Source organism: Cricetulus griseus, chromosome 4, assembly GCF_003668045.3.
Source record: "Cricetulus griseus strain 17A/GY chromosome 4, alternate assembly CriGri-PICRH-1.0, whole genome shotgun sequence".
NCBI classification, from domain to species: Eukaryota; Metazoa; Chordata; class Mammalia; order Rodentia; family Cricetidae; genus Cricetulus; species Cricetulus griseus.
The window spans coordinates 70,254,107-70,281,819 of record NC_048597.1 but is presented as its reverse complement, the minus strand read 5'-3'; the positions used below and the strand labels follow the sequence as shown (position 1 = coordinate 70,281,819).

Below are 27,713 nucleotides of genomic sequence, written 5' to 3'. Positions count from 1 at the left end.
ACAAATGGGGTATCAGCTCTGTGGTTCCTTTGTTAGTAGTCAGGTTTGTAGGCTTAACTGGACCGAATGGTCTTTGTGACTTATGGAAAAGATCAGGCTGCTGTTGTGATATCTCCTTTGACTAGTTTGGAATTTGGAGCCACTTTCTGTATTGGTAAAAATCTCTGTGTACATTAGAGATTTTTAAAAATGTGTGTATGTGTGTATGTGTATATGTGTATATGTGTATTTTGCATGTGTACGGGTGGATATGTGTATAGGTGTATGCATGTGTGTGCATGTGAAGGCCAGAAGGTTCATGTCTGGTGTCTTCCTCTATTGCTGTCCACCTTATTTACTGAGGCAGGGGCTCTCATTGAACCAAAGTGTGTTGTCTTCTAGCTCCTTTTTTGTTTTATTTATATATTTTTATTTTCCTCAATATTTTATTTATTTGTTTGTTATTTGAGACAGGGTTTCTCTTTGTAGCTTTGGCTGTCTAGGAGCTTGCTCTGTAGACCAGGCTGGACTCAAACTCACAGAGATCCGCCTGCCTCTCTGAGTGCCGGGACTTAAGGCATGTGCCACCACTGCAAAGCCTAGCCCCTTTTCTGTTGAGAGTAGCCAAGGCATAAGTTCATACTCAACTCTGAAATTTCATTTTTCAGTTAAAAACCAACAACAGCAACATATCTCTGCTATCTCCTTTCTCATTTGTAAATACTTGTGTATTATGTGTGATTATTATAGTGATGTAAAAAAAAAAAAAAAAAAAAGATCATTTAAGAAAAGACAGGCCAGGAGTGGTGGTACATGCTTGTAACAGTACTTATTCAGGAAGCTGAGACAGGAGAATCCCAAGTTTAACTTTTCAGAAACTCAGAAGAAGGAAAAGACATATCAACTTTTGTTTTGGTCCTGAGCAAGTGGGAGAACTGTATCAGGAGGGTTGCAGGCACAAGAAGCTGGAGACCTGGTATTACCCAGCTGATGAAGCAAGGCCAGATCATACAGGGCCATGGGCAGCCACAGCATTGTTTGAGCCAGGCATTCAGAATACATTTCATACAATGTTCAGTGAGACTTCTCTCATCAGCCTTGCCTTAAAATAAGCATTTATCAGACTCATGACTAGAAAACCTGCCAGTAACGGGTTCCTGTCTTGGAGGACTGTGGCTCTCAGTCTCCGCTGGTGTGCTGCCAGTGTGGTGGGCAGGACTTGCTCTGTTCCCCTGATCTTTTCATCTTCTTGTTTTCCTGACTTTTGTTCCTTCCTTTGCTTTCTCAGGAACCTGGTTTCTGACAAGCAAGATTCACTGGCCCAGTGTGCAGACTTCAGGAACAGCCTGCCATCCCAGGATGCCATGCTGTGTTCAGGACCGTTAGCCATAATTCAGGGCCGCACCTCCAAGTATGTGAGCTGAGAATCTTGGCCACTGCAACAGTGCTGTACTGGGAGGGAACTGGGTCTGGTCCCCGATTGTTTCCTGTGTCCTAACTGCTGTTCAGTGCAGAATGGGTTTTAAGTTTTTACCTATGCCAAGTATGTCTTAGGGATGGCCCCATTATTTCAAAGGCCCAGGTGACAGTCTATGAGGGTCCCAAGGGTCATGGATACCCATTTGATACAGGGCTTGGGAATGGATAGGCCTGTCATTTTAGGGACCTAAATAGCAGGTATTGGCAGGATGCTTCTGGAATATGATACCTAGCTTGTGATGAGGGATAGCAAGATGGCAGGAATCTGTTAATAGATTAGTTAGCTGATGGATGGGAGGCCTTGGACAGCTTATTTGCCTTCCCTACACTCTTCCATCTCCTCTCTGGTACACCAGGGCACATGGGAGCAGCCCTCTGACTCCCATGTAGTACACTGTGCCTTATTGTGCCTACCTTACTGGTCTCTGCAGCTCTGGAAGGCAAGCTGCCCGGCTCTTCTCCGTGCCTCATGTGGTACAGCAGGAGACTACACTGGCATACCTAGAGAACCAGGTTGCCGCAGCACTTACCCTGCAGTCAAGCCATGAGTACCGCCATTGGCTCCTCCTCTATGCTCGGTACCTTGTGAATGAAGGTAAGGTCACTCCAAGGAAGGGCATCTGTTGACAGTATTTTTCTCCCTCCTCTAAGTCCCTTATATTAGAAGATCCTGCATGCCCTCCAGTGCTTCCCTGGGCCATCTAGTCCACACCTACCCCACGAGGGCTCTCAGAATGCCTGTGTCCTCAGCAGCATCACCCACAGAAAGCAGGGTATGTTGGAAAAGGACAGTGCAGTGACCTCCAGCCACCTCTCATCCCTTGGCAAATTCCCATACTGTCTTATCAGTCTGTCCTCTTCCTGGCCACCAGTGTGTGGCACAGATTAGCCCCTCCAAAGCTCTCCTGTGACCCACACAGCCCATCTCTGCTTCCAGAGCTTCTCCACAGCTTTGCTGTCCTTTGCTTTGTCTGTTGTAGGAATCTAGCAGAGTCACTACATCAGTGGTAAAAAAATATAACAGAATAGTTGTTTTTCACTGTGTCTGAAGTAAGCATCAGAATGAATAAATGGTTTTCTAGAAGTGCTTTGACCTTGAAGAAATCTTGATGGAAATTAGTGATTGTTTTCCGTGATTTATAGAGTTGTTTTTCTGAAGCAGCTTTATAACCTTTCTATTACTTTAGTCACAAGTCGCTTCTGGCACACCTGGAGCTCTTGGATTATTGGGTACTGAAAACAGGAATAAAGTGGCAAGATGTGATGTTTTCCTTCAGAAAAACATATAGATTAGATCAGGGGCTTAGGTATGAGGAACTTGTTTACTCAAAAAACCAACTATGTAACCATCAATAAATAGGCCTTTGAATGGCTGTTCAAGGTGCAGTCCATCAAAGGCTGGATGGACCTTCCTGCTGCCACATAGGCCTAAAATTCATCTTGCTTTCTTTGATCATCTCATGCAACACAGAATATTCAACATTTGTCTTTCATCACCTACCCCATTTTGATATGATTTAAAGAAAAGAAATCTAAGTATCTAAAAAATAGAAAAATGTACCAGTTGTCTTCAAAGGGACTCAGTTATTATCTCATGGTTATCTGAGTCAGTCTGAAGGCATATGTTTGTTAGTAAGCTCTCTAGTCACAGTAGACATTACTGTTGAGGCTGTTTCCCTATCTGACTCTTTCTGTGCTTACTATGTGGTCACTGGCCTTCCTAAACATGTTGACTTCCCAGGTCCTTATACCTGGGCTATGTCACTCACGTCTTAGGTTGTGTACCCTAACCCTGAGAAATGTTTGCTCCTTCCTGGGTGTTGAGCAGAACTCACTCTTACATAGTATGGAGGCTCTGCCTCCTCCGGGGTCATCACTTCTTGGACAATACATGGAAGCCCAATGTTTCCCCTTATTTTCTTGGCTGTGAGAGGAGGAACCATCTATAAACCATGTGAGACACTCTTCACTTCTCTAAATCCCTCATATTCTAGTTTTATCCTTTTCATTCTCTCCAGTCCCTATGGCCTCAGCTATTGAAGCACTGCCTAAAATTCTGCCTCTAGACTTATTGGTAGCACCACTTACACTGTGGTGTCAGTGATCCTTGAAGTTACCATATTCAGTTGTCATTCTGTAGTCAGCTTCCCAAGCCATGCCTTCCCTTATGAAGTTACCTCCCTGCTTCCGATCTCTTCATACCAGCTGCCAAATCTCTTCATACCAGCTGCCAAAGTTGCCCCTATTCACAATCTTTCACCACTAAGCTGCTTGTGTCTTACTTCCTTGGGCCCAGCAGACAGCGAGGGTGCTATCTATCTTGTCTAAGGGCTGATGAATGAATGAAACTATTCATGGGTCTCTAGGCCCCAAACAGCAAGAGATAAACATGTTTTGCCCATTGTGGGCAATAAAATATTTGTTCGTTCAGTTTGGGTGTGTGTAACAACTTAGCATATTGTTGATTTTCATTTCCTCTAATATGTGTTCCTGCTTTTGTTTTGTTTTGTGTTTAGGGTTTGAATACCGACTCCGAGAAATATGCAAGGATTTGCTGGGTCCAGTTCACTGCTCCACTGGAAGCCAGTGGGAGTCAACAGTAGTGGTAGGTGTATCTTTCAGTCTTTCCACAAGAAGTATATTGCATTTCATGAAGGTTAAAATTTTGCAAATAAGACAGAGTTGAGAGTTCTTGCCATGAGGCATCTAGTGCCTACTTGAGCCACAGTGTCAGTGGGATACTGGCATACTGGCCCTGCACACCTGGGCAGGAGTTCAGGAGGCATTAGTCACGCCTGTGCTTAGGGAAGTGACCTACCTACACTCTTGGTGTGGCAATAATGAGGGATCATGTTAGGCCTAGTGACACATGTCCTTGATCCTAGTATTTGAGAGGCAGAGACATGCAGATCTCTGTGAGTTCAAGGTCAGCCTGATCTAAATAGGACAGAGCAGCCATAGCTACATAATGAGACCTACTTAAAATAAGGAAGGAGGAAGAAAGAAAGAAAGAAAGAAAGAAAGAAAGAAAGAAAGAAAGGGAAAGGGAAGGGAAGGGAAGGGAAGGGAAAGGAAAGGAACGGAAAGGAAAGGAAAGGAAAGGAAAGGAAAGGAAAGGAAAGGAAAGGAAAGGAATCGAATCATGTCCGGCCTTTGTGAGGACCAGTGTCTCTAGTAAGGGAGCACACATAGGCAGGAAGATTAACAAGCTGCTCTTGAGACTGAATTGCCCCCAGAGGAGTGGCTAGACAGTAAAGAAGGACATTGCAGATGAAACTCCTGGATGAGGAGAAACAGTCTGCAGACCCGGACCAAACTTTGTGGTGGAGGTAGTGAGGAAGGCAATAAAGGCTTGCTATACACATGAGGTTACATTGAAGGACACATAGGAGGCAGAGAAGGTGGTGTGGGCTGATGGGAGGCACATGCAGGAAGTAAACCTTTAAGCTTTCCGGAGGACCCAGGAGTCAATGCTAAGTTGGATTAGTGTGATAGCCATGGAGAGGAGCAAGGAGACAGATCCTGCATGTATTTAGTGGGTGAGTTGTGTGGGAGGAAAGGAGATAACGAACTTTTCACCTTCATAGTTTTTGGCCTGACAAAGACGGATGAGTGTGTCTTTGAGTGAGTTGGAAAAGGAACTATCCAAGAGTTAGCTCTCAGCTAGCACCTACTTTGAACAGGTACATTTTGCCATGATACAGCCTCAGTGTACAAGGCTGACCTAGTTCCCTTCTTGTAGAGAGGGATAGACGTACATGTATAGATAGTATCTAGGGTGTTAGAAACAAGGAAAGATAAGTGGGTAGATGGATATGGAGATTAGTGGGATGCTATTTTGTACTGAGTGATCTAAAAGGCCTAACTTCCTGAGCAAAAGAAACAGGAAAGTCATGCACATGTTTGACAGAAAAATATCCAGGTAGAGGGAAGAGCAGGTGCAAAAGTCTCAAAAAGTTTCTTTTCATCCCACAAGGCTTCTAGTTTTTATACCCACAACTCTGACAATAGGGCATGCATCTCTCTCAGAGCCAAGAAGGCAGACAAGATCTTGAGAAAAGTGGGCATCTCATGCTCAGGGGGGAGACATGACTTGCAAATGTCCTGGTGAACTTAAGTCTCAGAGGGGACATGACTTGCAAAATGTGCTGTTAACTGACTGAAGGGGACTTATCAGTGAGATCTGGCTCTTGCTGCTGACACCCTGGTGAGATGGAATTTCCTTTCTCTGCGGTCTATTTGAGAACATAAAACACCCAGTATATATTCTGTATACAGCCAGATTCATAGTAACAAATATTCTGGAGTTGGTCCCTAGAATATTAATTGCTACTTCTGTAATGAATGATAAAGGCTCGCAGTACCTATCCTCAGCCATTAGTCATGCTGCTTCTCCTCCCTCCGCCCCATCAGCTGGGGCAGTTCCTGCATCTGAGTTGCCTTCCTGATGTGACCTGGCCTCTGGCAGCTCCCATTTTCTGCCTAAGTTATGGGCCTTCTCTGCCCTTGGCCAACACCTTCTGCCTGCCTGGTTCCCATTTGTTACTGTTGTTAAATTAAATTTACTCTTTGGCCTGTGCAGCAGAGAGCCTATCTAGTAATGATTGTTGCAAATGTTGAGCAGGAGCCAAAGGAAGAGATATAGGAAGAACACCAGATGCTACCCCTGCCCCTAAGTGCCTTATTAATCCAGGTTACCCTGCAGTGCCTGGAGTAGGAGAACATCCATCTGAGGGGGCAGCCTAGCAACCCTCAATCCTGGTATGCCACCTGCCCCACTCTATAAGGAAGTGCAAGCTTAGTGGGGACAGTCAGCGAATGTAGGGCAGGTGGGGACAGAGCTTGGTTCTTCCTCCTTCCTGTGTCACAGTATCTGTTCTAGCTACCCTTTCCTCATGCATACTCATCTGGTTCCACCTTTTAGCTCTCTAGGTTCATCAGGTATGGAGTTTCTGCCAAGCCAGGAAAGGTGCCGTGGTCTGGACCTTTTCTGACACTTCCCTCTGCTGTTTCTCTGTGTCTACAGGGTCTGCGGAAGAGAGAGCTGCTGAAGGAGCTGCTGCCAGTCATCGGGCAGAATCTCCGGTTCCAGCGTCTCTTTACTGAGTGCCAGGAACAGCTGGACATCCTGAGAGACAAGTAGCCTGCCCTGGCTTGCCCCAGCTTCGGCAGGTGCTGGGCCACACTCTTGCTATTAGCAGGTGCCAGGGGCTAGCCCCCACCTGTCAGGGTGGTAGTGGAAAGACAACTTGGCAGAAGGTGTACTGTGCTGCACCAGCACAGGCCCAGTTCCCTGGGTGGACATACCCTATGTCCCAGGCCTGGGATGATTCCAAAAGAGGCCAGCTTGTCCCTCCATATAGGCCTAGCTGTGGACCTGGGGCTGGGACTGGAGCTCTGCCTCACTGCCTTGGGGCCAGCAGCAATCTTCTGAGCCTGTCTTGAGCTCAGCCCCAAGGTAGACACTGGCTCCTGCCCTGGCAGGTGCTGTGCTGCTTCCGCTTTGAGGAATGAGCCATTTGTGAGAACAAGAGCCTGGGAGCGTTAGGGGTCATGCAGTCAGCAGAAGGACCCGAAGCCTGTGTAAAAGCAAAGCTGTTCTGACACATGGACTATTTTTGTACTAGAATTTGCTAACTTGGAATATGGAGTTTCTTTTGGTCGATCAGGATATCCCTATAAGTTACTTGGACATTGGTCACTTGTAGGAAATTTAAATTCTAATTATGACAGCTACACTGAAAAAAATAATTGTACTGAAATTAACTTGTCTATCTTCATTTGGTTTAATTTTTAAATGTTTGTAAAAAGAGACACTTTGTGTGTTGGGGGGGGGGTGGGACAAAGGGGCGGGCAATTTCTTTTCTAAGTGTAAAATAAATGAACATGCATTGGATACCAAACCGCCTTCCTTCCTTGCCTTTTCCTTCTGACATCCTATCTGCCCTCACGTGAGTCTTTCTCCTGCTGTGGCAGTGACAGTATTGGAGCCTGAAAGACCTTCCTGTGTCATCTGATGCCTGCTGCCTGCCCCGTGTAGAAGTTCATCTTTGGTGTGTGGGAACCACTTTGCCCACATAACTCAGGTCCTCATAACTATGCAGGATACCCTCACCTGTTTGGTAGCAGATTTAGAAAAAGAAAGGCTGGGGTAACTCTGGTTTACATCCCAAAGACCTTTGTGGTCATCTAGCACCTTGGGCTAGCCTGGGTCCAGCAAACAGGCCACCTGGCACTTGTCATCCCCCAAGTGAGGCATTATGACCCTTGGTGCCTCCACTATTGTGGTCATTCTGGGCTTCAGCTGTTTGTTAAGGAAGATACAGACCTGAGAATACTGAATTATCAGATGCCTGATGTGGTGATGAATGATCGTAACTTTAGCATTTGGGAGACTGGGGCAAGAGGGCAAGAGGGTTGAACACAGGTTCAGGGCCAGCTGACAATATACAGAAACACTCTCTCTCTCTCTCTCTCTCTCTCTCTCTCTCTCTCACACACACACACACACACACACACACACACACACACACACACACAGTCTTTCACACACAATCACACTCTTCCTCTCACATACACACTTTCACATACACACACATCCTGTTTTTCTCACATACATATGCACATACTCTCATACACACTTTCTATCACACACACACAATCACCACATACTCTTTCTTTCTCACACACACTCTGTTTCTGTCACATACACACACAGACATACTATCACACAGATACACTATCACATACACACACTTTCTCTCACACACATGCACACTCACACACTCTTACATTCTCTTACACACACACACACACACACACACACACACACACACACACACACAAAGATGGAAAAGGATAGCAGGAACCTGGAATTTTATCAGAAAATAAGCAAGAGGCTGAACCACAAGCACAGCTGAAGGCAACACAGCCCTTTCTGTTACACCCGGACTGTCACTGGTGCCCTGTCAGAGACAGGAGCCCTGAGAAACGGACCTGACTGCCTCTTACCTTGAGTCCTTCCCATTTGTTTTCTTATCTAGGTTATATACCTAGGTAAGACCCTGAATACAGGTATGCTGAACAAAGACAGCATGAAGATCCAGCCTGTAAGTGGGGACTTCTGGTCACAAAGCAAATGGGCAAGGAGTCAGGCAGGCAGTGCTGTTCAGCTGCAGCAAAATAGTCACAAAGATGTCTTTGGGATGTAAACCAGAGTTACCCCAGCCTTTCTTTTTCTAAATCTGCTACCAAACAGGTGAGGGTATCCTGCATAGTTATGAGGACCTGAGTTATGTGGGCAAAGTCTTGGCAACTAGAAGCCACTCCTTTGAAGGACACTTTAGCAATTATTTTCTCTCTCTCTCTCTCTCTCTCTCTCTCTCTCTCTCTCTCTCTCTCTCTCTCTCTCTCTCAAACATTTACTCATATGCCTGTGGGTGTGTATACCATAGTGCCTCTGGAGGCTAGAGGACAACTTTGGGTGTTGTTCTTTCCACTGTGTGTGCTCTGGGGATTGAACACAGTCTAGCAAATCCATTTTTACCACCACCATTTCCAGCTGGTGGAGGCCAGGGACTGCTGTTTCCAGTCAAGATGGAAAACAGACCAGATTTACTTCTGCCTGAGACAAGCAATGAGGCAGTCAAATTCACAAGGCAATGATTTTAATACACTGGGTGTGAGAAAAGGATGAGGGCTAGAGTATTCATTTGTAGTGCAAGACCCTGAGTTTGATCTTAAGCATCACATACATAAAAGATGGGAAATGCTGAGCTCCGAAGTGCTGAGCTTGCATGGAGAGAGTAAAAGGTGGAACACAGGAGAGACCAGGTAGCAAGAGTTAATGGGACAGAACACCAGAGATGAAGAGCTCCATGGAGAGTTCAGGGCCCCTGAGCATTCATTCAGCTAAGCACTGCCCAGGACATACATTGAGGAAGCTCCCACATGGACAGACCACTGGGCCAAGCCAGATATTTTAGACTTATTGTTTTGTTCTCAAGGTAGCATAGCTATGACAAGCATTTCTCATTGGAAGTTGTTATCAATGATTCTTCCTGGCAGCCTGGTCCCACAGTTGCCTTTCTCAGCCCCAAAGAAACACATAGATGCTATATTATTTATGAAACTGTTGGCCATTGACTAGGGTTTCTTATTGGCTAGCTCTGTCATTATTAACCCATTTCTATTAATCTAAGTATTCCCACATGATCTTACCTGCTGGACCTGCAACTCCTTTGCCTGTTACATGATAACTGCTAAGTCTCCCCAGAGAAGAGAGTGATTTCCTGTTTGTCTCTGCTTATATCCTGATTCTGCCCAGCTCCATCACTTCTTGTCTGGCCAATCAGCCATTCATTGTTTTATTCATTAACCAATAAGAGAAACATATACGCAGAAGAACATTCCCCATCAAGAAGTGCATATGGGACTGAAGAGATGGTGGCTTGGTGGCTAAGAACACTTTTTCTCTTGCAGAGGACCTGAGTTCAGTTCCCAGCATCCATATTGGGCAGCTCACAACTACTGATAACTTCAGCTCCAGGGGAACTGATGCCCCCTCTTCTGGCTTACACAGAAGCTTCTTCCCCCCCTCCTCTCCCCCCCCTCTCATCACATAATTTAAAAATGAAAATAAGTCTTGTTTTTTGAGACAGGGTTTCTCTGTATAGCCTTGGCTGTCCTGGAACTCACTCTATAGACCAGTCTGGCCTGGAACTCAGAGAGATCCACCTGCCTCTGTCTTCTGAGTTCTGGGATTAAAGGTGTGTGCTACTACTGCCTGACTGTTGCTTGTTTTCTTTTTAAAAATAAAAATAAATCTTAATGCATATGTAGTTTGAAGTGGGTAATTTGATGATCTATAGTGCTGTCATGCATATGTACATGCATAACCAGTCATTGTTGGAGCATTTACATTGCCTCAAGAAGAAAATTGGAAGTTGGACATAGCCATCACACCTATAATCCTAGCACTTGAGAGTCAGGCTGGAGGATTGCCACAAGTTTCTGGACAGTCACTAGAATAGTGAGTTCCTGGGCTGCCGAATGAGATACTGTCTGAGAACTGCAGACTGGGATGTAGCTCAGTTGGTAGTATTTGGCTGGCATGCACAAAGTCCTGAGTTCAACCCCCAGTAACATAGTTGTTGCTCAATCTGTCCTCCCAGGGGAGAAGTAGAATCAGAGGTTCAAGGACATCTTTAGCTATGTAGGAAGTTTCAGGCCAGGCTAGAGTATGAGACACTTTAAAAAATTAAATGGAGATGGTAAGGGAGGGTAAGGGCCCAGGGACTAGTTGGAGGGATAAAGACCATTTGAGGGTTCATGTGGGAACCTACTATATTAGAAGCTTCTTAAAATAAATACATACGGACTGACCCACGAACGAGGTGAGTGAGCCTCTGCCCTTACCCAACCCCTGCCCAAACCATCATTCACTCCGACCTCCCCCCGGGCCTGTGCCTGCCTGCTTGGGGTAGACACGCCCAGGCAGGGAGGAGCTCCCTGAATCTGGTAATACCCCACTCTTCCATCCCTCTCCACCGACCGATCTACAAAGAGTGAGGAGACTACCAGGAGAGGCAAGACCATCCAGAGTTGCTGACATTGAATTCCTGGCCCCCACACACCACTGGATCACAAGAGGAGATAGAGAGACCCCACCTGCACCCACTAGAAGAAGATATAGGAAGAAGACAGAATAAGATTTCACTCAGCAACAGAAAGACCAATGTGACACCACCAGAATCTAGGGACTCCACTCCAGCAAGATCTGAAAAGCCCAACACAGAGCATGAAGATGAGATGGACCTCAAAAATTATCTCAGCAAGATGATAGAGACCTTCAAAGAGGAAAAAAGAAAATTCCTTAAAGAAATAGAAGGAAAAGCAAACAAAAAATTACACGAAATGGAGGAAAAGACAAACCAAAAAATTCAAGAAATAAACAAATCTCTTAAAGAATCTAAAGAAAGCCAAGAAAAAACATCCAAACAAGTGAAGGAAGCTCTTGAAACAGTTCAAAGCATGAAAGCTGAAATAGACACAATAAAGAAAACACAGAATGAAGTGATGCTGTAAATGGAAAGGCTGGATAAACGATCAGGAACTAAAGATGTGAGTATAACCAATAGAATTCAAGAGACAGAAGAGAGAATCTCAACTATTGAAGACTCGCTAGAGGATATACATTCATCAACCAAAGAAAACCTCAAGTCCAACAAGTCCCTAACACAAAATATCCAGGAAATATGGGACACTGTGAAAAGACCAAACCTAAGAATAATAGGTGTAGAAGAAGGTGAAGAAACACTGCTCAAAGGTACAGAAAACATATTCAACAAAATCATAGAAGAAAACTTCCCCAACCTACAGAAGGATATGCCTATGAAAGTACAAGAAGCTTACAGGACACCAAACAGACTGGACCACAAAAAGAAGTCCCCCGACACATAATAATCAAAACACCAAATCTACAGAATAAAGAGAAAATATTAAGAGCAGCAAAGGAAAAAGGCCAAGTAACATATAAAGGCAAACCAATCAGAATCACACCCGACTTCTCAATGGAAACTCTGAAAGCCAGAAGGTCTTGGATAGATACCCTACAAGCACTAAGGGAGCATGGATGTCAACCCAGACTACTGTACCCAGCAAAACTTTCAATCACTATAGATGGAGAAAACAAGATATTCCATGACAAAAACAGATTTAAACAATACATATCCACAAATCCAGCACTACAGAAGGTTCTGGAAGGAAAACTCCAACTCAACGAACAGAAAACTACACTCACAAAAACACAGGCAATAGATAATCTAATTTTACCAAACACAAAAAGAAACAGGAGTGTGAAATCCACACAAAGTGACACCACCACCAATAAATCCAAAACAAAGAAGAACCAATGAACAATGGACATTAATATCCCTAAATGTCAATGGTCTTAACTTACCCATAAAAAGATATAGGCTAACAGAATGGATATGAAGACAGAATCCATCTTCTGCTGTTTACAAGAAACACACCTCAATTTCAAAGACAGGTGATACCTCAGAGTAAAAGGATGGGAAAAGATTTTCCAATCAAATGGGCTCAAGAAACAAGCAATCCTAATATCTAACAAATTAGACTTTAAACTAAAATCAATCAAAGAGATGAAGAAGGGCATTTCATACTCATCACAGGAAAAGTCCATCAAGATGAAGTCTCAATCCTGAACATCTATGCCCCAAATACGAAGGCACCCACATTTGTAAAAGAAACATTACTAAAGCTCAAACCACACATAAAACCACACACACTTATAGTAGGAGACTTCAACACCCCCCTTACACCACTAGACAGGACCACCAGACAGAAACTTAACAAAGAAAGAAAGGATCTGACAGAAGTTTCTCCTCTGGTAGTGGATTAATATTTTTCCCTGGTGCAAGAAGGGACTTTGAGAGCCCATCTCATATGAAGGGATACACTCTGGCCCTGGACACATGAGGAAGGGCCCAGGCCAGTACAGGAAGATTTGGAGGACACTGCAGAGCCCCCGTTGAGGGCCCTACCCTGCCTGGGGATTGGTGGGTGGATGGGGTCGGGGGTAGGTTGGGGGTGAGGGGAGGGAGAGAGAGAAGGGACTTACATGTGAAACAAGCTTGTTCCCTAACTTGAACTGATAAATTAAAAAAAAATACATACTGTAGGGGACACTGTAGCCACACCTGCTAGGGGCTGGCTACAGGTGTGCCTGACTATGCCTGAGAGGGTGTGGTCAGGGTGACCTAGGGAAGGTTTAAGAGTGAGGCACGCTCATGTGGCTTGCCCCTTCTTCCATCTCATCTTTGGCTTGCTGTACTTACTGCTTCCCCGACGGCTGGCTAGGTGGCTCTGTAAGTAAGGCTTTTCCCTAATAAATTCCCTTGTATTTTTATCTGGCTCTGTATTGGTAATTCCCACAATAACATACATTAAAGAAATTTAAATGGAATTACCAAATAATGGGGAGAGATAAAGCCCCAAATAGACATCTCCCAAATGAAACCTTCATTGCCAGGGCTGGATTATGCATAATTAAATTGTTGGCTAATGGGCCCCATCGAAACCTCCACACAACTCAGGTTATTGCCAGGACTATTGGTTGCTCTCCATAAGCTGATGGTAAGGCCCTATTGCTGAAGAAAACACTTTTATATCTCATTGAATATGAAGAAGTTAAGCTGGTAACTAACTAGAACCTTCATCTGTACTTACTAGTGTTCATGGCACTGGAAGGTACCCTGCATGCTACCAGAGTAGAAAGGTAAACAACCCAGCTACAAAACCTTTGTTCTACAATGATGACCTTCCTGCATGACACACTGGTGCAATAGTGGTACAAGCATTTTGGGAGTAACCATCTGATTTGATTTAAGGCCCCCTCCATGAGTTGAAAACCATCCCTGACACTGCTAGGGTGCCCCAAAATCTGAAACTAGATAGGCCATGGAGCCAGGGGAAAACCAAATGCTGTTATTTTCACGTAAGGAACATAGCAATAAAATAGCTCCTAATGACATTCTGCTACACCCATAGATCCATGTGTCACTCAGCCATCATCAGAGAAGCTTCCTCCTGTGGAAGATGAGAACAAATACAGAGACCCACACTGGACAATGTGCAGAGATTGAGAGACCTTGGAATAATCTGTCCTAAATGGCATGTCTCCACCAAATCCTCCTCTCAAGGCTCATGGAACCCAGTAGAAGACAAGGTGGAGGACACCAAGAAAACAGTGTTTTCAATCCACAGCAAGAATGACACACATATGAACTCACAGAGACTGTGACAAGCATGTTTAGGGCCTTTACAAATCCAAACCAGGTAGGGTACCAGGACTGATGTGTGGATGTGGGCATGATCTCACATCCCTGACCACGAAGCTGTCTTTGATTGGTAACTACTCACAAATAAAAAAAAATAAGTTTTTCCCAAGGGAGTCTCACTGGGTATACAAATCACACTTAAGGGCAGGGCCCATGTCCAGCAGTAGATGGCTAACTGAAAATGAACTCAGAGCAGGTATTTTTAGAGATTTATTATTACATATTGTTTTGTTTGGGAAATTTTGTTTTGAACCTTACTTGTGTTTTGCTTGTATTTTATGGTTTCAGATGTTCAGGTTTTTTTTTTTCTGTTTTTTGAGGGTATTTTTTGTCTTTATTGAAAATGGATTTTTCCTCACATAATTTATCCTGATTATGGTTCCCCTCCTGCTGTGCCCAGTTTCTTCCCATATCCCATCCAGATCTACTCCTTTTCTTTCTCTCATTAGGAAACAATGAGGCTTGTAAGGGATGATAATAATAAAATAAAATGAGAACTAACACATTGGAATTGGACTAAACAAACAGAAGGAAAACAACCAAAGAGAAGGCACAATAAACAGATCTGCTTGTTTTCATACTCAGGAATCCCATAAAAACACTAATCTGGAAGCTGTATGTGCAAAGGACCTGGTACAGACCTGTGCAGGCCCCGTGCATGCTGTCTCAGTCTCTGTACTCACATATGAGCTTTGCACAGTTGTTTAGAGGACCATGTTCTCCTGGTCTCCTCTACCCCCTGGTCTCCTCTATTCCATCTGCCTCCTCTTCCACAGGATTCCCTGAGCCCTGAAGGGAGGGATTTGATGGAAACATCCCTGTGAGGGCTGAGTGTTCCAAGGTATCTCACTCTCTGCACAGTGGCTGTGGGATCTCTGTATTTGTTCCCATCTGCTGCAGGAAGAAGCTTCTCTGATGATGATTAAAAAAGGCACTGGTTTATGAGTATAGCAGATTATCATCAGGAGTCAGCTGAGTGCTTTTTTTCCTTTACAACCCTTAGGCCCCTGGGCTATCTAGTCCCAATTTCTTACACTCACCTAAGCAGTGTTGGGTATGGGTTCCATTTTGTGGAGTGGAACTTAAGTAAAATCAGATACTGGTTGGTTACTCCCACAAACTTTGTTTCACAATTACACTAGCTTATATTGCAGGCAGGACACCATTGTCGATTCAAGCATTTGTGGCTAGACAAGTGTTTACCTTTCTCTTTTGATAGAACACAAAGTGCATCCCTGTACCAAAGACACTAGAACTTATGTGCGAAGGATCTATGTAGGAACCAGCTCGACTTCTCCATGTTCAACGTGTTGTGTAGGTGTTGTCTTCAGCTTGTGAAGAGTAACCTATAGTCTTGGCAGTAGCCTATGCTCTTTTGGGGTTCCCATGGGACACATTTGACCAACAGTTCAATTAGATGTAACCCAATCCCAGTACTGGAAGCTTCTTCATTTGGTGCCACTTATTGGATTGCTCCTCATGGTTTGATCAGCCTACTTTCTTTTAGAAACCAGGATCATCAGTCCAGGGATGGCATCACCCACCATGGGCTGGGCTTTTCCCCATCAGTCACTAATTAAGAAAATGCAGCCAGGTATTGGTAGTGCACACCTTTAATCCCAGAACTCAGAGGTAGAGGTAGGAAGATCTCAGTGAGTTCAAGGCCACCTTGGTCTACAAAGCAAGTTCAAGAACAGCCAGGGCAACACAGAGAAAGCCTGTCTCGAAAAACAAAATCAAACACATGCACTACCTACAGCCTGAACATTTGGGACATTTCTCTCTCTCTCTCTCTCTCTCTCTCTGGAAGAAATGTTATATTTTTGTTTTTTAAAAAATGTCTTAAAATTTAAATTAGAAGCAATCTTATTTTACATATCAATTCAAGTTCTCTCTCCCATGCCCCCAACTGCCCGCTCCCCACCCTCCTATCCACGCCCCAGGGAGAGTGAGTCCTTCCATCGGGGACCATCAAAGTCTGTCACATCATTTGGAGCAGGGTCTATACCCTCCCCCATGTATCTAGGCTGAGAGAGTATCCCTCCATGGGGGAATGGGCTCCCAAAGTCCATTCATGCACTAGGGATAAATACTGGTTCCATCGCCAGAGGACCCATAGAATGCCCAGGCTTCCTGTCACCCACGTTTGTGGGGCCTAGTTCTATCCTACGCTGGTTCCTCAGCTGTCAGACTGAGGTCCATGAGTTCCCAGTTGCTCAGGTCAGCTGTGGGTTTCCCCATCATGGTCTTGACCCTTTTGCTCATCATTCCTCCCTCTCTACATCTGGATTCCAGGAGTTCAGCTCAGTGCTTAGCTGTGGGTCTCTGCTTCTGCTTCCATCAGCTACTGGATGAAGGCTCTAGGATGGTATTTAAGGTAGTCATCAGTCTCTTTATAGGGGAAGGGCTTTTAAGGTAGTCTCTCCACTATTGCTTAGATTCTTAGTTGGGGTCATCCTTGTGGATCTCTGGACATTGCTCTAGTGCCAGATTTCTTTTTTCATTATGTTTATTTATTATGTATACTATTCTGCCTGCACGTGTCCCTGCAGGCCAGAAAAGGACACCAGATCTCATTACTGGTGGTTGTGAATCACCCTGTGGTTTCGGGGAACTGAACTCAAGCCCTCTGGATCTTAACCGCTGAGCCTTCTCTCATATATTACATCCCAGTTTAGTTTTCCCTCCCTCCACTCCTCCCAGCCTCTCCCCCACCTCACCTCTCTCCTAGATCCACTTCTCCTTCCCCCTTTCTCAAGACCTACTTCTTTGCTTCCGTTCAGAAAAGAGCAGGTCTAACAGGGATATCAACTGAACACAACACAACAAGTTACAATGAGACTAGGAACAAACCCTTGTGTTAGGGCTGGATGAGCAAGACAATCCAGTAGGAGGAAAAGGGTCCCAAGCACAGGCAAAAGAGTCAGAGACATCCTCGTTCCTCCTGTTAGGAGTCCCACAAGAACACCAACCTACATAACCATAACATATGCAGAGGATCTGGCTTAAATCCAAACAGGCTACAGGTGATTGTCATTCCAGTCTCTGGCAGCCCCTATAAGCCCAGCTTAGTTGATTCCCTGGGCCATATTCTTCTTGTGTCCTTGACCACTCTGGGTCTTACGATTCTTCCTCCTTCTTCCATGGAACTCCCTGAGCTCTGTCTAATGTTTGGTTGTAGGTCTTTGTATCTGTTCCTGTTAGTGACAGGATGAAGCCTCTCTGATAACAATTAGGCTAGGCTCTGATCTATGATAGCAGAATATCATTAGGAATAATTTCACTGACTTTTTTTTTGCCAGTCATGTTTTGTTCTATCCTAGGTCTCTGGACTATCTAGTCTCTGGTTCCTAGGCATCCAGGCAATGTCAGGCCTGAGCACCTCATGCCTCAAGAGGGAGCCCACTGTTAGAGGCTCCCTTCTCTCAGATGACTTTAACTTGTCAAGTCGACATTAAACTAACTAGCACAATTGGCCCTTGTCAACTGATACAGAAACATATCTCTGCTAATCTACAACCTTTCCTTTCTTGTTCATCCCAAAGATCGCACACTAGTATCAATACTGTAATATAAAGCATTTTATTAACTTAAAAAGTCCAACACTCTTTTTTTTTTTGTTTTTTTGAGACAGGTTTTCTCTGTGTAGCTTTGGAGCCTATCCTGGCACTTGCTCTGGAGACCAACTTACAGAGATCCACCTGCCTCTGCCTCCCGAGTGCTGGGATTAAAGGCGTGCGCCACCAACGCCCGGCCCAAGTCCCACACTCTTTACAAAAAGATAATTATTCAGTATCTTTAAATATCCAAAGTCTCTTTTAAAGCCTTATATCTCTTTAAAATGTTAGTCTCTCAACTTTGGGCTCTTGTAAAATAAAAAAAAAATTAGCAAAAGGCTTCCCTGCTTCTAGAGGGAAGTAGCAGGGCACAGTCACAACCTAAACAAAGCAAACCCAAACTCTAACAGTGAATCACTCAATGCCAATGTCTGGGATTCACTCATGATCTTCTGGGCTCCTCCAAAGGAGGTCACTTCTCTGGCTCCACTCTCTGCAGCAAGCACAGCTTTTCTTTCAAGATCTGTCAGGTTCTACTCAGCTGCTGCTGCTGTTCTTGATGGCCTTCCCATGCTACAGGCATCTCCAAAATGTTGGGGTCTGCTGCTGCACCTTGGCTGCACTTTCACCAATAGCCTCTCCCAGGCTCCAAGCCTTAGCTTCCCTGCATGACTCCTTCAATTCTGGGGCTTTCATTGCTACTCTGGCTGAACCCTCACCCTTGGCTTCTCCTGGCCTCTTAGTGCCAACCCCAGCTGTTCTCCATGGCTCCTCCATGCCTTCAAAACCAGTACAATTTGGGTGACTCTCATACATGACAAGTAGTGAATTGATAAATTTCCATGTGTTTGTAAGTTTTCTGTTGTTCATATATAGCTTTAATTTATTGTGGTCAATAGGATGCAGGGTGTTGTTTTAATTTTCTTGTATCTGCTGGAACTTACCATGTGTCTAAATATGTGGTCAATTTTGGAGGAAGTTCCATGAGGTACAGAGAAGAAAGTATATTCTTTTGTTCATTCTTTTGTCTTTTGCTTCTTAGGTCCATTTGGCTTATAATATCAGTTAGCTCCAACATTACTTTGTTTAGTTTTGTCTGATGACCTGTCTATTGACAATATTGGGATTTGTAGTCTCCCTTCTGACACACAGTGTATGAGCATCAATATGACATTAAACTTTAGTAGTGTTTCCTTCACAAACTTGGATGCCCTTGTCATTGGTGCACTGATGTTAAGAGCTGCAATGTCCCATTCGTGGATTTTCCTTTGGTGAATATATGGTGTTCTTCCCCATCTCTTCTGATTAGTTTTGGCTTGAAGTATATTTTGTCAGGTATTAAGATGGCTACAGCAGCTTGCTTCTTAGGTCCATTTGCTTGTAATATCTTTTTCCATCCTTTTACCTTGAGGTGATGTCTATCGTTGATGTCAAGGTATGTTTTTGGATGCAGCAGAAAGATGGATCCTGCTTTGGCATCCATTCTGTTAGCCCATCTCTTTATTGGGGAATTGAGATCATTGATGTTGAGAGGTCTCTATGAGCAGTGTTTATTGATTCTTGATATTTTGTTGCTTTGGTGTGTGTGCGTTTCACCTTTTTTTTGATTTGCTAGTCTTGGATTATTTATTCCCTGTTTTCTTGGATGTGCTCTACCTCTTTAAGTTGGAATTTTCCTTCTAGATTCTTTTGTAGGGCTGGATTTGTAGATCAAAATTGCTTAATTTTGGATTTATCATGGAATATCTTATTTTCTCCGTATATGGGTTGACATCTGTAGTATCTTAGAGTCTGCAGTTCATCTGTCCAAGCCCTTCTGGTTTTGAGAGTCCCCATTGAGAATTCGGGTGTAATTCTAGTATGTCTGCCATTTTATGGTACTTGGTCTTTTTTATTTTGTGGCTTTTAATAGTCTTTCTTTGTTCTGTGTGTTTAGTGTTTTGGCTATTTATGTGGCCAGGGTACTTTCTTTTTCAGCCCGATATATTTGGTATTCTGTATGCTTCTTGTACCTTGATATGTATTTTCTTCTTTAGGTTAGGGAAATTGTCTTCTATTATTTTGTTGAAAATTTTTTTCTGTGCCTTTGATCTGGGACCCTTCTCTTTCCTTCATTCCTATTATTCATAGATTTGGTTTTTTCATAGTGTTCAAGATTTCCTGGATGTTTTGTGCCAGGATTTTTTTTTTTGTGGTTTTTCAAGACAGGGTTTCTCTGTGTAGCTTTGGAGCCTATCCTGGCACTCGCTCTGGAGACTAGGCTGGCCTCGAACTCACAGAGATCCGCCTGCCTCTGCCTCCCGAGTGCTGGAATTAAAGGCTTGCACCACCAACGCCCGGCTTGTGCCAGGATCTTTTAAATTAACATTTTCTTTGACCTAGGTATTTCTTCTATTGTGTCTTCAAGGCCTGAGATTCTCCCTTCCATCTTTGGCATTCTATTGCTGAGGCTTGCCTCTGAGGTTTCTGTTTGAGTTCCTAAATTTTTCATTTCCATATTTCCCTAAGTTTGGGTTTTATTTATTGATTCTGCTTCTACTTTCAGGTCTATTAACTGTTTTATTCATTTCCTTCCACTGTTTTTTAAAAAATATTTTCATATATTTGTATAAGAGATTTATTAGTCTTCTCTTTAAGGACTTCTATTACATCCATAAAGGCTAGTCTAAGGTCTTTTTCTTGTGGTTCAGCTATGCTGTATTGCTCAGGGCCTGCTGTGGGAGAATTGTTTGTTGGGCTTTAGTGAAGACATTTTGTTCCTGCTGCTATTGATTTTGTGTTTACTCTGACTTCTAGGCATCTGGGTTGGGAAGACTGTAATTGTAGGTGCTGATATCTGGTCTTGTTTTTGTTGGGTGGGTGTTTTGTTCCTTGATTTCTGTTCCCTTTCTAGTTCTTATGAGTGTTATGGCTGTGTGTTGCCTGGTAGGAAACTCTTCTGGGATCCTGGTAGATGTGGCCACTGGGGTGGGAGATCAATGCAAATATCTTTCTAGGTATTGGGAACTGACACTTAGGAATGGGGATAAGTTGGGGCCAAATGAGGGGGTCCATAGGAGGAAGGAAAGCAGGTTGCTCCAACAGGATCTGCTTAGTTCCCTGGGAATGGGGGCAGAGAGTGAGGAGAGGCAGTAGTATTGATTAAATGTCTTTTTGTATTCTATCATTACTTTGTTTTTAAATGTTTTAGTTTTCCTATGAATAAAATGACACCTTGTGATTCTCCCACATTTTCATTTTCCATTTGTCAGTTGAAGGACATTTAGGTTGTTTTTTTCATTTCCTAGCTGTTGTGAGTAGAGCAGTAATGAACATGGTTGAGCAAGTATTTGTGGAGTAGAATGCCAATCCTTTGGGCATATGCCAAGGAGTGGTATAGCTGGGTCACACGGCAGATTTATTTTTAGCTTGTTGAGAATTTTCCACACTCATATCTAGAGTTGCTGCACCAGTTTTCAGCCCCACCAACAGTTAGTGAGAGTTTCTCTTTCTTCACATCTGTGACAGAATTTGCTATTGTTAGCACCTAGACTTGTAATTACCCCAAACCCAGATGTCTAGATGCCAGCATAAGAATGCAACCAATAACAGCCTGGGCAATATGTCTCCACCAAAACCCAGCTATCCTATGGCAGCAGGTCCTGAACATTCTAACATAGCTGAAGCACAATAAAAAGTCCTTAGAAGAACTATATGAAGATGTTAGAGGTTCTTAAAGAGGAAATGAATAAATTCGTTAAAGAACTCCAGGAAAACATAAACAATTGGAGAAAATAAATAAATCCCTCAAAGAAAGCCAAGAAGGAAGAAACAGTTGAAGGAAGCAAAAGTGTTCAAGACCTGAAAATTGAAATAGAAACAATAAAAATCACAAACTGAGGGAATTCTGGAAATGTAAACAGGAACTACAGAGGCAAACTTTTGCATTTTCATAATTGTTAAGGATGATGAACATTTTAAAAGGTATTTCTTAGCCATTTCTATTTCTTAATTTGAGAAACTTTGTTTATATATATTGCCCATTTTGAATAGTTTGGTTTTATTTCAACCCTTGTTTTGAGTTCTTTGTACATTCTGGAAATTAATCCTTTGTTAGATATATAGCTGGCAAAATTCTCTCACACCATGTGCTTTTTATTTATGCAATTTTTATTCTTTTAGCTGTGTGCGAGCCTACTAGTTTTATGAGTTCCTATTCATGAATTGTTGGCCTTAATCGTTAGGCAAATAGAGTCCTCTTCAGAAAGTTTTCCTACAACTCTGTCATGTAGGGTTCTGGAAAGTTTTCCTACAACTCTGTCATGTAGGGTTCTGTCCATGTTTTCTTCTGGAAGTTTCAGGTTTTACATGTAAGGCTTTGATCCATTTGGAGTTAATTGTTGTACAAGGTGTTAGATATGGATCTAATTTCATTCTTCCACATGTGGACATTCAGTTTTCCCAGAACCATTTAAAGATGCTTTCTTTCTCATCAACAGATGTTTTTAGCCTCTTTGTCTAATTTCAGGTGGCTTAAATTATGTTTACTCATGTGTGGGTCTTCCATTGGTCCATATGTTTGCTTTTATGGCTATGGCTCTCTAATACGTCTTGACGTATGGAATGGTAATCCCTTCAGCATGGTTCTTTTTGCTGAGGATTGATTTGGGTATCTAGGATCTTTTGTGGTCCAAATGAATTTTAGGATAGTTTTCCCCTATTTCTGTGAAGAATCTGAAAGACCCCCGAAGAGGTACTTTCGTAGAGGGAGACCCACACCCAGGAATCAGCGAGACCACGAACTTGGATGCAAAACTGCAAGAGGCTTTATTGGAGATACGGGTACCCGGGCGACTTAGCTTCTGTGTGGCTAAGCGCCCCGAGCCAAGGGAGAGGGGTCCTTATATAGGGAAAAAGGCGCAAGCTAGGAGCAGGGATTCTATTGGATAATTCTAATGAGGCATTGTACAGAGCTATTCCCATTGGTCAATGTAAATGAGGCGCTATACAGGGTTATTCAAATGAGGCGCAGTACAGAGTTATTCAAATGAGGTGAAACACAGAGTCTTTCAAATGAGGCGAAATGCAGAATCATTTCTATTGGATGGTTCAAATGAGACACAGAGCCATTCCAGATCAGCATATTCTCAAGGTCTGGTGTCTGGTGTCTGGTACAACAGACTCAATTCCCCCCCTCCGCTTCCTGATGGCTGACCTTGGGGGCGGAGACCTTGGGACGGAGTGTTTCTCATCGGGCGGGGGCTCAGGGGCAGGGCTCCAGGCCGGCTCACTTGGTGTTTGTTCTCGTGCCGGCCCACCTGGTGCTCGCCCTCGTGCCGGCCCACCTGGTGCTCGTTCTCGGGCCGGGCGGGCTAAGGGGCAGCGGGGGAAGTGGAGGCCGGCGGGGGGTGGGGATCGGGGAAGCCGCCGACAGGAGGAGGAGGAGACAAACTTGAGAAAGAAAGGGCTAAGGGGCAGGGGTCTTTCAAATCAGACAGAGATTTTAATTGGTATTGCATTGAATCTGTAAATAGCTATTACTATAATGATCTTTGGCACACTATTAATTCTACCAATCCATGATTGAATGTGGGAAGTCTTTCCATTTTCTAGTATTTTTCTAAAAAATATGAAGTTTTTATTGTAGAGTTCCTTTGTCTAATTGGTTACATTTATTCCTTAATTCTCTATTGTCTTTGATGCTATTGTAAACCAGAGTGTTCTCCTGATGTCTTTCTCAGTGTTTGTTGCTAGCCTACAGAAAGGATTGTAGGGAGAAACCCTGGATACCAAAGGCTATTGATTTTTTTTTTTTTGAGTTGATTTTGTATCTGACACTTGGCTGAAACTGTTGATTAGCTCTAGAAGTTTTCTGGTGGTATTTTTAATCTTTTATGTATAATATGTCACCTGCAAATGGGAATAGTTTGACTTCAGTTCCTAGGTGGATCCTTCAGATTTTCTTCTCTTGCCTTATGGCTTCAGCTAGTACTTAAAGCGCTCTGTTGGAAAGGGGTGGAGATATGGTCAGCACTGCTCTTTCCTCAAGTCAGGCTTTTCTCCATTAGGACGATGTTGGGTGTGTTTTTGTCACATGTAGTTGTTATGTTGAAGTATGTTGCCTACAGTCCTACTCTCTCTAGGACTTTTCTCATGATGGCATGTTAGCTTCTGTCATAGTTCTACATCTATTGAAATAATCACATGATTTTTGTCTTTAAGTTCACTTTTGTGATTTATTATGTCTACTGACTTGTGTATGTTGAGCTATCCTTGATTTTCTGGGATAAAGCCAACTGCTTGTGGTGGATGATCTTTTTTTTTTTTTTAAATAGATTTTATTTAAATTAGAAACAATCTTATTTTACATATCAATCCCAGTTCCCTCTCTCTCCCATCCTCCCATGTCACCCACCAACCCCTCCATCTCATCCTCCATCCACTCCCCAGGGAGGATGAGTCCTTTCATAAGGGATCATCAAAAATTTGCTAAGTCATTTGGGGCTTAGGCCTTCCCCTCTGTATCTAGGCTAAGGGAGTAACCCTCCATGGGAAAAGTGCCGCCAAAGTCCGTTCCTGCACTAGGGATACATCCTGGTTCTACTGCCAGAGGACCCATAGACTGCCTAGTGCTCCTAGATGACACCCACTTTCAGGGGGCCTGGTTTGGTCCTATGTTGATTCCCCAGCTGTCAGACTGAGGTCCATTATTCCCATTTGCACAGGTCAGCAGTTTCTGTGGGTTTTCCCAGCGTCATCTTGACCCCTTTGTTCATTACTCCTCCCTCTCTATATCTGGATTCCAAGAGTTTGGCTCAGTGCTTGGCTGAGGGTCTCTGCTTCTGCTTCCATCAGCTACTGGATCAAGGCTCTAGGATGTCATTTAAGGTAGTCATCATTCTCATTATAGGGGAAGGGCATTTAAGGTAGTCTCTCCACTATTTCTTAGGGTCCTAGTTGGATCTCTTTACAATTCTCTAGTGCCAGATTTCTCTTTAAGCCTACAGTGGCTCCCTCTATTGATGTTTCTCTTTTCCTTCTCTCCTCTATTCCTCTCCCCACTCAATCTACCTGATCCCTTATGTTCTCCTCCCCCCTCCTCTTCTCCCGTCATCTTTCTCCTACCCCCCTTCCCTCCCCCTTCTCCCCATTTGTTCAGGGGCTCTTGTCTCTTTCTGCTTCACTGAAGGACTCTTATGGTCCTCCTTGTTTCCTAGTTTCTCTGGAGGTGTGGATTGTAGGCTGGTAATCATTTTTCTCTATGTGTAATATCCATATATAAGTGAGTACATACTATGTTTGTGTTTCTGTGACTGGGTTACCTCACTTAGGATCGTTTCTTCTAGTTCCATCTATTTGCCTGCAAATTTCAAGATCCCATTTTTTTTTTTTTTTTGGTTTTTCGATGCAGGGTTTCTCTGTGCTTTGGAGGCTGTCCTGGAACTATCTCTTGTAGACCAGGCTGGTCTCGAACTCACAGAGATTCGCCTGCCACTGCCTCCCGAGTGCTGGGATTAAAGGCATGCACCACCAACGCCCGGCTCAAGATCCCATTTTTTTCCCCACTGAGTAGTACATCATTGTGTAAATGTACCACATTTTCTGTATCCATTCTTTAGTTAAACGGCATCTAGGTTGCTTCCAGGTTCTGGCTATTACAAATAATGCTGCTATGAGCATAGTTGAACAGATGTCCTTGTTGTATGAATGTGCATCCTTTGGGTATATGCCTAAGAGTGGCATTGCTGGATCTTGAAGTAGACTGGTTCCCATTTTCTGGAGAAACCGCCATACTGATTTCCAAAGTGCTGTACAAGTTTGCACTCCCACCAGCAATGGAGAAGCGTTCCCCTTTCTCCACATCCTCTCCAGCATAGACTGTCATTGGTGTTTTTGATTTTAGTCATTCTGATCATTACACTGATAGGTGTTAAGATTTGCATTTCCCTGATGGCTAATGAGCTATAAATTGCCCCATAAGATTGCTTTTAATGTCTCCTACAGGTTTTGTTGTGCTTTCATTTTCATTTAGTTCCAGGAATATTTTATTTTCTCATTTGACCCATTAATAATTCATTAAGGATTGTTTAGTCATCATGAGTGTAAGTAGTCACTAGATATTGTTTTGCTGTGATTTTAAGTTTTATTGCATTATGATCAGGTAGAATGGATGGAGCTATTTCAATTTTTATGAATTTTATTTTTGTCCCAAGTTGGATAAAGGTTTGTCTGTCTTGTTGATTTTCTCAAAGAACCAACTCTTTGTTTCATTGATTCTTTGTATTGTTTTCTTTGTTTCTACTTTATTGATTTCAGCTCTTAATTTGATTATTTCCTGGTGTCTCCTCCTCCTGGGTGAGTTTGCTTCATTTTGTTCTAGAGCTTTCAGGTGTTGTGTTAATTCTCTATTGGGGCTATTTTCCAGTTTCTTCAGGTGGGCACTTAGTGCTATGAACTTTCCTCTTAGTACTGCTTTCAGAGTGTCCCATAGGTTTGGGCATGTTGTGCCTTCATTTTTATTGAATTCTAGGAAGTCTTTGATTTTTTTCTTTATTTCTTCCTTTACCCAGGAGTAATGCAGTTGATCAGTGTTCACTTTCCATGATTTTGTGGGGTTTCTGCAATTTGTGTTGTTGTTGAATTCTAATTTTAAGCCATGATGGTCTGATAAGATACAGGGGGTTATTCCAATTTTTTGGTACCTGTTGAGGTTTGCTTTATTGCTGAGTCTGTGGTTGATTTTAGAGAAGGTTCCATGTGTTGCTGAGAAGAAGGTATATTCTTTTGTGTTTGGATGGAATGTTCTATAGATGCCTGTTAAACCCAATTGGGTCATAACTTCTGTTAGTTCCTTTGTTTCTTTGTTAAGTTTCTGTCTGATAGTCCTGTCCAGTGGTGAGAGTGAGTTGTTGAAGTTTCCCACTATAAGGGTGTGGGGTTTGATGTGTGATTTGAGTTTTAGTAATGTTTCTTTTACGAATGTGGGTGCCTTTGTATTTGGGGCATAGATGTTCAGAATTGAGACCTCATTTTGATGGAATTTTCCTGTGATGAATATGAAATGACCTTCTTCATCTCTTTTGATTAGTTTTAGTTTGAGGTCTAATTTGTTAGATATTAGTATAGCTATGCCTCTTAGGGCCATTTGATTGGAAAGTCTTTTCCCAACCCTTAACTCTGAGGTAAAGCCTGTCTTTGAAGGTGAGGTGTGTTTCATTTATGCAGCGGAAGGATGAATTCTGTTTTGTATCCATTCTGTTAGCCTGTGCTTTTTTATAGGTGAATTAAGACTATTGGCATTGGGGCTGGAGAGATGGCTCAGAGGTTAAGAGCACCAACTGCTCTTCCAGAGGTCATGAGTTCAATTCCCAGCAACCACATGGTGGCTCACAACCATCCATTATGAGATCTGGTGCCCCCTTCTGCTGTGCAGATATACATGGAAGTAGAATGTTGTATATATAATAAATAAATAAAATCTTAAAAAAGACTATTGACATTGAGGGATATTAATGACCATTGATTGTTGATTATTATTTGTTTTGGATTTGTTTTTGGTGGTGGTATTGTGTGTGAGTTTCCCCTCTATTTCTGGCTTTTGGTGAAGTGAAATTATCTATTGGTTATGTTTTTGTGAGTGTAGTTGACTTCCTTGGGTTGGAGTTTTCCTTCCAGAACTTTCTATAGGGCTGGATTTGTGGAAATGTATTGTGTAAATCTGGTTTTGTCATGGAACATCTTGTTTTCTCCATGTATAGTGACTGAGAGTTTTGATTGGTATAGTAGTCTGGGCTGGCATCTGTGGTCTCTTACTGTTTGTAGAACATCTATCCAGGACCTTCTGGCTTTCAGGGTTTCC

The 27,713-nt window shown here is 43.2% G+C and overlaps 1 protein-coding gene across 4 annotated transcripts in view; it reads left to right on the top strand.

Annotated features, from left to right (window-relative positions):
• The window catches only part of LOC100769195 (protein HIRA), a 65,771-nt gene extending 58,459 nt beyond the window's left edge, over positions 1-7,312 (top strand). For all 4 annotated transcript variants that reach the window (XM_027413102.2, XM_027413103.2, XM_035444712.1 and 1 more), the window contains 4 exons: positions 1,268-1,390; positions 1,890-2,053; positions 3,975-4,063; positions 6,485-7,312. In XM_027413102.2, coding sequence (XP_027268903.1) covers positions 1,268-1,390; positions 1,890-2,053; positions 3,975-4,063; positions 6,485-6,601 — 493 coding nt within the window. In that variant the 3' untranslated portion in view covers positions 6,602-7,312. The remainder of the gene's footprint in view (positions 1-1,267; positions 1,391-1,889; positions 2,054-3,974; positions 4,064-6,484) is intronic.
• The last annotated feature ends 20,401 nt before the right edge of the window (positions 7,313-27,713 follow it).